This window comes from Myotis daubentonii, chromosome 12 (genome assembly GCF_963259705.1).
Source record: "Myotis daubentonii chromosome 12, mMyoDau2.1, whole genome shotgun sequence".
Taxonomy (NCBI): Eukaryota; Metazoa; Chordata; class Mammalia; order Chiroptera; family Vespertilionidae; genus Myotis; species Myotis daubentonii.
In genome coordinates this window covers 35831120-35843608 of record NC_081851.1, presented here as the reverse complement: position 1 = coordinate 35843608, position 12489 = coordinate 35831120, and the positions used below count along the sequence as shown (strand labels likewise).

Sequence of the window (12489 nt, the reverse complement as noted above, 5' to 3'; positions counted from 1 at the left end):
TCATGCCTTCTTTCCTCTGTCTTTGCCCGTCCTTAAAGTCGGGAGTCCCAGCGGGTCCATCGTAGCCAGTGCTTCTCTCTTCTCTTGCAGCGTGTTCTTTCTGCATCCTCTCATCCGCTCCTTTGGAGGTGTCTGCGGAGAAAAGCCTCCTCCGGGAGCCTTCCCGGACTTGGAAGTTATGGCTAATCTCCGCCCTTCATGTTCCCAGGGAATCGGCCCCTTTAGCTTGACAGTTGGGTTACTTGGTTGTGGATGAGTCTCTGTGCCCCTCCCTCCCCCTCCACAAGGCTGTGAGTTCCCAACGGGGAGAAACTGTACTCTTCATTCCTCTGTACCCCTCATAAACCCCGCACATAAAACAGACCTCAAACGACTAGATGTTTGCTGACTGCAGTCTAATTGAAAGAGCGTAGAATTTCAGAGAAGGCCTTAGGAGCAGCATACAGAAGAAGCAGCTGGGAAACAGTAGGTCACTGCAAAGTGCAATGTGTGTTAGTTAGCATCTACCGCGCCCCCTGTGTGTCCCTGTGCGTCCCCGGAGGGAGGAACAAACAACCTTGTTTGCTCCTGGCCCGTCAGGTGCAGAGGACACAGGAGGGGCAGGGGGGGAGGAGCAGGTGTGTGCTGGAGCTGAGGCAGCCGGGCAGAGAGGGGAGTGTGGGCCTTCCCCCAAGGCCGCCCAGGGCCCTCCTACCCTGCAGGCTGGGCCTCACTGGAGGCCGGTGTGTGCGCCCTCCATCTCAGCTCCAAAGACCTGCATATGCCCCAGTTAACGTATTTTTTCTGGGTGAAAAAAACCCACCTGTCCTTGGGAAGATGAAAGGGAAAGAAAGAGATGGAGAGAGACACTGTAAAAAAAGTGAAAAGGGAAAAAAGGGACCGGACCGGGATTCACAAGGGTGCTGGGAGGAAGGGGCAGTGGTTTGTTCTCCCTGGAATATCCAACTCCTATGACACGGGGTGGCTTTCCCTACCCGCACCCAGGAAGTTGTAGAATGCCTTATCTACCCGCATGGCCTTCCACAGTCGGCATCAGGTCCCACATGCACCTGGGTCTGTTTCTGAGGTCTGCATTCTGTTCCACTGGACCTACCTCCATTTTTTGTTTGTTTGTTTGTTTGTTTGTTTGTTGATCATCTTTTGACTTTGATTCTTCCCATTCATTTATTCAGGCCTTATTTTATGCCCTTTAATCACGGAAGAACACTACAATAATGGATGTACATATCTTATTTCTTATTTTAATTGGAACTTCTTCTGAAGTCTTATGTTTAAATATGAGTCTTGCTGCGTGTCTTTGATGACTACCCTTTGCTCTGGGGTAATTTGGTAAAAGGTATACTTTTTTTTTAATGTTGACTTTTATAATTTTTTTCTGAGTCTACTAAGATCATTGTATTTTTCTTCAATCTGTTTATATGCAGTACTACTTTGATGACTACTTTTTACGCTAAAAGATAAGTTTTCATTTTATAAGTGATTGTAGGACTTTATCAAATGTTTCCTTCTGCATCTATTAAAAAGTATTACATTTTTCTTTTATCTGTTGATATGGTGTACTCCTTCAGAGATTTTATAATGTTGAACTTTCTTACATTCTCAGGACAAACCCTATTTGATCGTGATTAATTATTATTTTTATATGAACTGCCACATTTGATTTACTAAAATTTTATTTAACATATTATCTCCTTAGCATCATACAGATAATTAATTTATGGTCCTCTCATAAACTATTCTTTTCTGGTGTGGAGATCAAGGTTACACTAGGCTCAAAAATGATTAGGGTGCCTGACCAGTTTAGCTCAGTGGTTAGAGCATCAGCCTGCGGACTGTAAGGTCCCAGGTTCCATTCCAGTCAAGGGCATGTACCTTGGTTGTGGGCACATCCCCAGTAGGAGGTGTGCAGGAGGCAGCTGATTGATGTTTCTCTCTCATCAATGTTTCTAACTCTCTATCCCTCTCCCTTCCTCTCTGTAAAAAATCAATAAAATATACTTTTAAAAAATGATTAGAGTATCCCTGGTTGGTGTGGTTCAATCGATTGGGTGTCATCCTACTACTGAGGGGCTGCTGGTTCCATTCCCAGTTGGGGCACATGCCCAGACTGTGGGCTTGACCCTTCATGAGGGGCATGCATAAAGCAGCTGATGTTTTACTTTCACATTAATTTCTCTCTCTCTCTCTCTTTCCCTAAAAATTAAAAATATGATTAGGGTAGCTTTCCCTCTTTCAACTCTGAAACAGTATAAAACTAGGAATACTTATTCCATAAAGCCATTAGGACTGGGTATATTTTTGGAGAAAGGGAAAAGTGGTTAATAAAATTTTGATTTCCAATTAACAATCAATGGCATATTATTTTCTAAAGTCCATTTTGACAATTACCCCTTTTTAAAAAATATTTATTTCATATAAGTTTGCAAATGTATTAACAATGTTATTCATAATAATTCTTTACAATAGAATAATCTCTGTTTTATTTCTAGGTCTGCCATGTCATTCCTAATAATGTCTATTATGCCTTTTCTCTTTTTACTCCTGATAAATCTTGATAGTGGTTTGTTTCTTCTAGTATTGCCTCCAAAGAACCATTTTTTATTTTATAGTATTGATCTTCTCAACTGTGTCATCTGTTTTCATTAGCTGTATCAATTTTTCTACTTCACTATTTTATGTTCTTATCCATATTTTTCTTTTCTCCTATTTTAACTTTTCCTTATTTATTTTTAACCCCTTACTTAAATTGAACACAATTCCTTTAATGCCAGTCTTTATTTTATTGTTACCTTTGTTAGAGAAAAATTTTAGTAGAAACAAAATCAGAAAGAATACTATGTACTCAACAGCCAACATCAACAATTTTCAACTGATGGTCAATCTCATGTTGGGCAATCATCAATCCGAGATTACTTTAAAGCAAATTCTGACATTATATATTTTCATGTATAAATAGTTCAGTAGTTTTTCTGAAATATTAAGATTCATTACACTTAAAAATACTATTATAATACCTAAAAAATCCACCAATAATCTTTCATGTCATCCAATATCTATACTCAAATTTCCTCAATTACCCCATAAATACTTACATAATTTCTTTGGCTTCTCATAAGGTCCAATCATTGCAATTGGTTAATATGTCTCTTATGATTCTTTTAACCTATAGGTCTCTCTTCATCTTTTTTCCCTAAAAATTTATTTGTTGATGAAGATGGATAGTATCTCCTATAGAGCAGTGGTTCTCAACCTTCTGGCCCTTTAAATACAGTTCCTCATGTTGTGACCCAACCATAAAATTATTTTCGTTGCTACTTCATAACTGTAATGTTGCTACTGTTATGAATCGTAATGTAAATATCTGATATGCAGGATAGTCTTAGGCGACCCCTGTGAAAGGGTCGTTCGACTGCCAAAGGGGTCGCGACCCACAGGTTGAGAACCACTGGTCTAGCTCATCTACCATTGCAAATAGACCCTTTCCTCCCCATAATAGCTACCACTTAACTAAAAACACAATCTTATTTAATTCTTATAACAATTTCACCAGGTAAGTATTATTTTCTCACCTAAGAGATCATTCCCATTTTATAAGAAATTGGGGCTTAGCCCTAGCCAGTTGCTCAGTGGTTAGAGCATCTTCCTACGGACCAAGGGCCTCAGGTTTGATTCCCAGTCAAGGGCACGTACCTCAGTTGTGGGTTTGACACCTGGCCCGGGTCAGGGCACAAAGGAGAAGCAACCAATTGTTGTCTCTCTCTCCGTCTCTCTCTCTCTCTCTCTCTCTCTCTCTCTCTCTCTCTCTCTCTCTTTCTCCCCCCTTCTCTTCCCTGCCTTCCACCCTCTCTAAAAATCAATGGGAAAATATCCTCGGGTGAGAATTTTTAAAAAAGAAAATAAATTGAGTCTTAGAGTGAATAAGGTACTGAAATGTTCAATGACAAAGCAGGCATGTGAAGCCAGGTTTGTCCAACACCCAACTCCACATTTTCTGTTACTGTGCTCCACTGTCCCGCAACAGCATGAACTGTGGGTCCTCCTTCCCCTCTTCATGAGGCATGCTGTTGGCATCCTGGCATTGATGTCTGGCTGGGTCTTGGGGGGTTGCATCCCCAGGGCCCTCCTGGTTGATGTCCCCTCATCTCTGACCCAGCAGCCTCTAGCCGGACCACAGTAGGCCCAGACCTTGGACCCGTCCATTCGCCCGTCATTTCACCGTCAGGTTCCAGGCTGCCTGCTGGGGAAGCAGGGGTGCGGGGGAGGGGGTCCTCAGAAGGCAGAGCCAGTATTTGTTGAAGCCTGAAGGGGGCGGGGCAGGCAGCTGCCTGCCAGCAAGGTGCCTCTGGCCCCTCCTTAGCAGAGCAGAATAAGAATGTTTGTGTCCCAGTGGACAATGACAAGGAAGTGCCCTGCACCTGATTGAGTCGTTTCAGTATCGGGGACTGATTCGGGGAAGCAGAAAGCCATCCTTAGCCGGGCAGCCAGGAACCCGACCCTCCGGGCCCCACAGTCACAGCAGAGGGCTCCCCATGCACAGGCTGATTTTGAATGCTTTGCCTGCAGCACTTACGTTATCTGCACAGCAACCCCATGAAGTAGCTACTATCGTCACCATTTTACAGGTGAGGAAAGACAAACAGTAACTTGTAACTTAACCAAGAACAACAGCTAGCAAGTACTGGTTACCCACGAGGAAAACAGGGATAGAATGCCTGCCCGCCAACTCCTTAACACAGGAGTTTTGTAGGCCGTCAACCCCCATACATCGACAATAGGTTCGTATTTTTAAATCTGAAACCGTTACAGTTCTTCCCTCCCCCTTTCTGGATAGAGGGCAGATTTCTCCAGTGGCGCCTAGGTAATGTGGGCACAGAAAGTTCCTGGAAGAAGTTGGTAAACAACGGTGTCGGCAGACAGGGAAAGTAAGCGGCTGGAGGGACAGAGTGGACAATTCACTTTTCACTGCGCTTATAAGCAAGATATCTACATGGAATTGCTTAAACATGAAAGGGCTGCGCAGTATCAGGTGAATCTGGCTGGAGCCTCTGCTTCTAAGATAAGCAGAGGCCTGGGGCTCGTGGCGGGGTGGCTCGCCCACGATCGCCAGCGAGCGACAGGGCTCCTCCCCAGCACCGCACAGGGTGGGCACCTTTAACTGCGGAGGAACCGAGGGAGTGTGGTCCTTGGCGCCGCGCGCCCTTTGGCTCGCCCCGAACGGGGGAACTGGGCGTCCTAAGCGCACAGAGTATGGCGGGTCCGGGCTCCGCAGTCCGCGGGCGGCCCCGCCCGGGCCGCAGGGGAAAAGGCGGCCCTACCCCGCCCCGCCCATCCCCGCCCCGCCCGCCAAATTGAAGAGCCCTCGCCCAAGACCCGGGCGCTCCGACGCCAGCAAGTCTTTCTCCCCTTTGCAGGGTGCTCGCCCTCGCCTCTCGCGCAGCCCCCTGCACCGTCCCGGCCAGGGCCGCGCCATGCCCAGCCCGGCGAGTGACCAGGCCCAGTGCCCGCGCGCAGGCTGCTCTCCCGCCCCCGGGCCCCGCGCCGACCCCGGCAGGTCCCGCGCTCCCCGACACCTCGCGTCCTCCTTCTCCGTCGAGGCCATCCTGGCGAGGCCAGCGCCCCGCGCGCCCGCCGCCTCCCTGCTGTCCGCCCGCGCCCCTGCCTCCTCGGGCATCTGGAAGGCTCCCTCCCGGTCTCCCGCCGCGGGTCTGCCCGGCGCGTGCCCCGCTCCCTGGCTGCCCGCCTACCTGAGCCTGGGGCTCTACCAGCCGTCCCCCCAGCCCCCTGCGCTGGGGCTGCGCGCGGCTCACCTCGGCGGTCTCCAGGGCCTCGGCGTCACAGGTATGAGGTGCCCCGGGAAGCAGGCGGGGTAGGTGGAGAGTGAGGCCCCGACAGTGGCTTGCACAGGTTAGAGGATTAGTCCCTGAGTTTGGGAACCGCACACGATCGGAGTGGAAAGGGCCCTATGACCCTTGACCTTGCAGTTGAAACCGAGGCCCCGGAGGGCTGGCTGAGAGCAGCCCCTGGCGCCAGGCTTCCCCCGCAGGCTGCTGCGGTGGGAGAAGCCGAGTGTGAGGGCGGGTGCGGAGCGAGAGGTGCCGGCGGACCCAAGCGGGGCTCGGAAGGCTACCACGGCCAGCGCTGGGACTGCAGGCGGCTCGGCGTCCTCCACGAGGGATTTGCTCCCTCCCACACCCCCTTTGGACCATGCTTGGTGGCGCAGACTATTCCCCAAAGCAGCCTTTATGGTGACTCCATGGCGCCGTCTTAGCCGGGAGAAGCAGATGCTACAGGTGGTGCAGGTCAGTGGGGAGATGCTGGGAGCTGGCCATCCCCAGGCCCCAGTGCCACCTCCACTGCTCACGTCTCTGCGAGCTCATCTCCACCCTGAACCTCTCTGAGCCTGCTTTCTTGGAGTGCTTTCAGGGCTCTGGAGGGCTATGCCTCCCACCCATGTTGGAGAGAAACCCTGGGTTCCCGACCCCATCCAAATTCATGCCACTGCAGACGGGAGCCCGCCCCATCGCACCCCGCCACGGTTTCTAACCTCCTCACCCATCTGAGGTCTGAACTGCACGCAACTACTTTATATTAAAGTTGTCCCATTTTCAAGTTCGTTTTTGCATAGCTATTACATTCACAGTTCAAATGTCAAAATGTTTACTAATACAGTAACTGATTTCAGGAAGAAAAAAATGTTTACTAAGAGATGGAGAAATTCCCTCTACCACTAGGTGGCTGACCTTCAAAGACCTAGTTACCCGCATCCCACAAGCAATCCACGACGCCTTTCTTGATCCTTTCAGAAGTACTTTATGCATATTTAATACCTGAATACACACACACACACACACACACACACACACACACACACACACACACGTTTCCCCCCATACTAGACACACTGCTCTGTGCCTTACTTTTTCAAATCAATCCACACAGAATTTCTTTACACCTCGGAGTGGTCCATTGTAAGGGTGCACCATACTTTATTTAATCAGACCCTATTAATGTGTCTCACCTCTTGCTATGTTGCTTACACTTACGGTAAGTCTGGTTTGCCCAGTGGTTGGTGTCCTGGGCAGCCATGGTCCTGGCCTCACTCCCTTCCCTGGAGCAGTTTGCAGCCCTGGGAGCCTCCCCAAGGCTAATGGAAGCTGAGGGGGTCTTAGCACTGCACTTCCGTTCCTCTGTCTGGAACACTCCCCTCCCAGACAGCCAAATGGTCCACTTTCTCGTTCCTTTCGCGTTATAATTTGGGTACCTGCCCTGGTGGACGAATCTTCATCTCCACTGTCGACATCTCGGCGAGCTGAATAGCACCTGTGTGTGCACTGGGAAAAGTCACCCCTTCCTTCAGGCAGACACAGCGCCTTGTCAGGGGGCAACTACTGGCCTGTGGAGAGCGAGCAGAATTTCAGACTCCACTTACCCTCCCAGCGGGGTACCCCTGTGCAGGGCACAAACTGCATATAGTGGCCCTATTCAAATGTCACCTCAGTTTCCTTTCTAAAAATGCAAATTATCCTCCCCCCAACATACATACACACACACTCACTGTCCTTCCCTGCTATTTTCTTCTCACTAGTATTAATCGCTGTCTGACATATTCAATATTTTCTTTACCTTTTCTATTGTTATACAGAGATTTTTCTATTTTGTCCTGGAACCATGCCTGACACACAGACATTCAAAAAGTATTTGTTTGATGAACAAAAAGGGGGAACCCTTGAGGGTCCCTTCTCTGCTCATCCTGTGGGGTCCCTGAGAGAGCCAAGGAAAGGAGTGGAGGGCAAGGAGAGATGAAGGTTCAACAACTTCTCTTAGGGTCAGAAGTTAAGCCCCTCAGCTGGAGAATCATGGAGGCAGGAGTCTCACAACATTGTCCCTTCTGTCTCACTTGTTTTGTTATTTCTGTGCAGTCTCTTCCCACTATGCCCCTTGCTGTGTTACCCAGCCAAGGGCAAGGCCAGACAGTGGAGCGGTGGGCTTGTTCTCTCCCCTCCAACTTGGGTGAGTAGGTGGGTGCTGGTTAACCTCCCCTCCTACTCTTTAGGTTTGGAGCTGATTCACTGCCCAGGCCTCTGGAGTCCCCCAGACTGGGCCCCAAGTGAGGACCTTCAGGACACTGAGAGACCCCAAAAGAGGATTCGAACTATGTTTAACTTGGAGCAGCTGGAAGAGTTGGAGAAGGTGTTTGCAAAACAGCACAATCTAGTAGGAAAGAACAGAGCCCAGCTGGCAGCCCGGCTCAACCTTACAGAGAACCAGGTAGGAACAGAGCCTCCTGTGGGGCCCAGGCTGCACCTGGGGACAGACACTACTCTCTGGGAGACCCTGGTGGTTGGGATGAAGAAACAGGCTTTCTTCTTCTGTGCCAGGCCGTTGGGGGAGGCAGGCCTAATTAACACATTGCGTACCGCATAGAAATCTCTAAGACATGCGCCAGGGACCGCACGTTTTGGGGCAAACTGCACATTATTTAAATCATCATAATGCACTTTAGGCGTTGTTTTTCAATAATTATAACATTTTTATTTACAAAAACAATTAAACAATTAAAGTTCCTAGTACTTTTTTAACATATGGTACTGCGTAAAACATTTTCCTCTATGAAGAGGGACCAAACAAAATTTACACTAGAGTCACTCCTTTTTCCATGGGCGTGAAAAACGAGAACACTCGTGAGCGGTCCTTAACAGATGGCGCGCGAAACATGAGAAAACTCCTGAGCAGTACGAAAGTGTTAATTGGCATACTCTCTGCATGAATGAGAAAAATAGCCCCATTTGAGATTACATTACGGAAACATCACATAATATCCTATATAATAAAAGGCTGATATGCAAATTGTCCCTATGGGCGGGAGTTCAACTGACCAGAAGTTAGACATGTATTGACCACCAGGGTGGGGTGCAGAACATGGCGGGTGTCGGTGATATGGTGCTGGCAGTGGGTGGTAGTGGAGGTGCTGCCGGCCCAATGGGCCCTGATGAGAGCAGGACCGTGGTAGGATGGTGGAGCAGGTGAGTGGGCAGCACCAGGCCAAGGTGGGTGCGAAGGAAGGCCGTGGCTGGAAGCCAGCAGCGGCTAGGGACCCTACCCATGCACGAATTTTGTGCACTGTGCCTCTAGTTTATAAATATTAACCTCGAACTTTACATTTTTGTGCTAAATAAGGAGCTGGCAGTGAAATTAAGTAGGTACTCAAATAACTGAATATTAAAAATAATAAACATTCCCTTAACACCCATACTCCCTTCTAGCTACTGCACCATTTCTCTGATCTTTTCACAAACTTCTCAAGAACTGGCTATGTTCCCTGTCCCCATGTCCTCACTTCCCATCTACTCCTTAACTCTTTCCAATGTGAACTCTTTCCCTTCCATTCCTATGAAGCTTCTCATCCGGGTCTCTAATGACCTCTGTGTTGCCAAAGTCAACAGATGCGGTCCTTTCTTTTCTTCTTCCACCGCTGAGTACAGCTGGCTGCTCCTTTTCTCATTGAAACACACACTTCTCCTGGTTTCCAGGCACACACTCTCTTGGTTTTCCTCTCATCTCTCTGCCCACTTCTCTGTTGCCTTTGTAGGCTATTCTTCTCTTTGTGACTTCAAATTTTTCTCCCTAGCTGATCTCATTTATTCTCATGGTTTGAAATACCATCTATAAGCCAGTGACTCCTAAATTTGTGTCTTAACCGCCCCCCTCCCTTTTCTGACTTGTACATCTAACTCCCTTCTTGAGGTCTCCACTTGGATGTCTTATGGATAGGCATTTCAAATTTAACACGTCTAAAACCTCAATTCTTGACGTTTTCCCCCTCCCCAAATCTGTCCCTCTCCCCACATGTGACCCCACCATCCCTCCAGCTGCTCACAATACCTAGTCATTCTAGATTTCCCCTTCTCTCCCGCTACCAACCCGTCAGCAAGCCTTGTCACCTCTACTCCAAAATACTGCTGGAATCGCTTCATCTCTCTCCATTGCTCCAGTCCATATCAGCCCCAGTCCTATTAGCCCCAGTCCTAACAGCCCCAGTCCTATCAGCCCCAGTCCTATCAGCCCCAGCTCTTGCTAGATCACCTGCAAGGACCTCCCTGTCATCCCCCTGCATCTCCTTTCATCCATTCTGCACACAGCAGCCAGATGTGCCATGTAAATAAGACTCAACAAGTAAATAGGACTATGTCACATTCCACTTAAAAGCCTTCAAGTTGACATTCTTTGCCCCTGACCTTCACAGTCCTGGGTGATCTGGCCCTCACTGGCCTCTTCCATGTTCTCTTCCTTTACTTTCTCTTCTCACTTTTGGTTGTGCCAGGGATGCTCTCCTCCTTCCTGGTCCTCAAATACTCCAAGTTTGGTTCTACCTCAGAGCCTTCCTACAGTTCATACCCTGCCCTGGCCTGCTTTTCTCGGTCCCCACCAGGCTGGCCTCTTATCCACTGAGTCTCAGAGAGACTCAAACGCCTGTTTTTACCCCCACTTGCATTTATCTAGGTGTTTGTTTTCATGCTTGTTATTAGTCTCTCTCTCTCTACTAGACTGTGGGCTTCATGAGGGCAGGGACCATGCCTCTGTTGCTTACCACTGTATCACCGTCACCTGGAGTAGTGCCTAGTACGTAATAGAAGCTCAAAAAATACTTGTTGGATGAACGATGAATGAATGGCAACTGGAATTAAGGAAAAGATGTGCTGGTGGCAATGCTTCCCTTAAAATGGAAGAGCCAATTTTGAGTGGAGTGGGTACTGTGGGAACGGGGGAAGCAATGAGAATGGCTAGTCACACTCTGATCTTTGCCCACTGCCTCCAATTATAGGTGAGGGTCTGGTTCCAGAACCGCAGGGTCAAGTATCAGAAGCAGCAAAGGCTGAAACCACCAGCTGTGTCTGCCATGGCTGCCTCCCCAGACGAGCCCTCCAGCAGCTCTGACACCATCATCCAGAGAGAAGACACGGAGTCAGGAGGGGACAGCTGAGGATTGGGGTGAAGGCTCAACCCAGGCTGCCTGGGCTAGCTCTGCCTGGGGACCCCCACTGGACCGACCTGCTCTACATATTGACAAAGAGTCTCATCGGGGTCAACGGGCACCAGAGAAATCTGAACCGTTGAGAACGTTTCAATATTGACTCCTGGGCGCTGCAATAATGTAATGGTCAGCAGCACAGACTTTGACCGTCAGCTATGTCCTTGGCCACGTTACTGAGCTTCTGGGCCTTTTTTCTTCACCGGTGTCACGGGTGTGTTGATAGCTTAGAGCTCCCAGGGCTGAGAGGATGTCTGTAAAGCACTAACAGTGTGCCAGGCCCAGTGCTAAGTGTGTGGCAACTGTCAAGGCTTATGGACCCCTTCACCTGGGGGAGTGGTGCCTGTGCCAGCCCTGGCTTCCCCAGGGACTAATCTCTTCCTGGCCTGGTTGTGGAGCAGAGAGGGGCTCCTTGAATCAATGTCTGGGCATAGAAGACTCTTCCCCGACAGAAATGGTAGAGTTGACAGCAAAAAAAAAGAGGGAAAGGAAGGCTATTTAGTCCACTTCCCCTCACAAGGTTCCCCAAAGCTTTCTTGTTTTGTCTGAACTGTCATAACTCTCAGAAGGGGCTCAGGCCCAGGTGCCTCCTTGAAGCAGACATGCTACCCTGACCACCATCTTTCTCTCTAGCTTCCCACCTTGACACCCCCCTCCCCCCGCTCATTTTTATATACAGTAATTTGCCTCTTCCTCTGCCAAGGTGGCATTTTACCATAAACTCTGCTGTGTTTTTCATAAAACAGTGATTATTTATCCCTCTTCACTACCCTGACTCATAGTTCCCTTTCCTTCCCCGGAATCTGCTTGGTTTGTCTCTAAGAAGCCTAACTGACAGCCTACCTCAGAGAAGACAGTCACAGGCATTTCCAGAGTAGATTTCTCTCAGGCTCCACGTTCCTGGGTGGGGCGCTGTTGAGGGTACTTCTTTAGAATGTAGCGGTGAGCTGGTGGAAGGAGGCCTGCCCTGCCACCCGGTGGTGAAAGAGGGCACGGTCCCCGCTGCTCTAGTTTTCTGAGAGAGGAAAGGCAGGCAGGAGAGTCAGCCTTGGAAAACCACCTGCTTCCCAAAGCAGTGGACCATCCTCTCCTGGACACCAGGCTGTAGGCGCGAGGGAGGCCAGGGTCCAGCTCCAAGAACCCTTCTCTGTACCCATCTTCAGGGAAATCCTCCCTAATGCTGGACTCAAAGGCAACTCCATTAATCAAAGAACCCAGCTGAATCTTTTCTGCCTCTTCCAGGAACAACTGGCTCACTTTTTTTTTTTTTAATCAACAGTTACCTTTTCAGCAGTTACTGGGCTCTACTCAATCCCCAAATGTCGCCATGAGACCACGGCAGAAGCAGACGCAGGTCCCTTTTCAAGCGTACAGAATCAATTGGAAGACAAGGAAACAGGGCATGGTGGTCAGGCCTGACTGTGGGGACCCATGACTTAGAGATCAGTGGTTGCAGCTTC

General features: G+C 49.0%; 2 protein-coding genes across 2 annotated transcripts in view; both read left to right on the top strand.

The window, feature by feature from the left end:
- Positions 1-12489, top strand: part of CCT7 (chaperonin containing TCP1 subunit 7) — a 354827-nt gene that overhangs the window by 309305 nt on the left and 33033 nt on the right. The gene's annotated exons all lie outside the window — the stretch shown is intronic.
- NOTO (notochord homeobox) lies at positions 5430-12253 on the top strand. Its single transcript, XM_059660733.1, has 3 exons — positions 5430-5838; positions 8054-8268; positions 10823-12253. Exons 1-3 carry the CDS (start codon positions 5469-5471, stop codon positions 10979-10981), a joined length of 744 nt encoding a protein of 247 aa, XP_059516716.1. The 5' UTR covers positions 5430-5468; the 3' UTR covers positions 10982-12253.

Excerpts from the sequence above, each read along its gene's own strand:
- NOTO (XM_059660733.1), top strand. The coding sequence starts at position 5,469 with ATGCCCAGCCCGGCGAGTGACCAGGCCCAGTGCCCGCGCGCAGGCTGC. Across the intron at positions 5,839-8,053 it reads CCAGGGCCTCGGCGTCACAG|GTTTGGAGCTGATTCACTGC; the intron begins GTATGAGGTGCC and ends CCTACTCTTTAG. Across the intron at positions 8,269-10,822 it reads TCAACCTTACAGAGAACCAG|GTGAGGGTCTGGTTCCAGAA; the intron begins GTAGGAACAGAG and ends CTCCAATTATAG.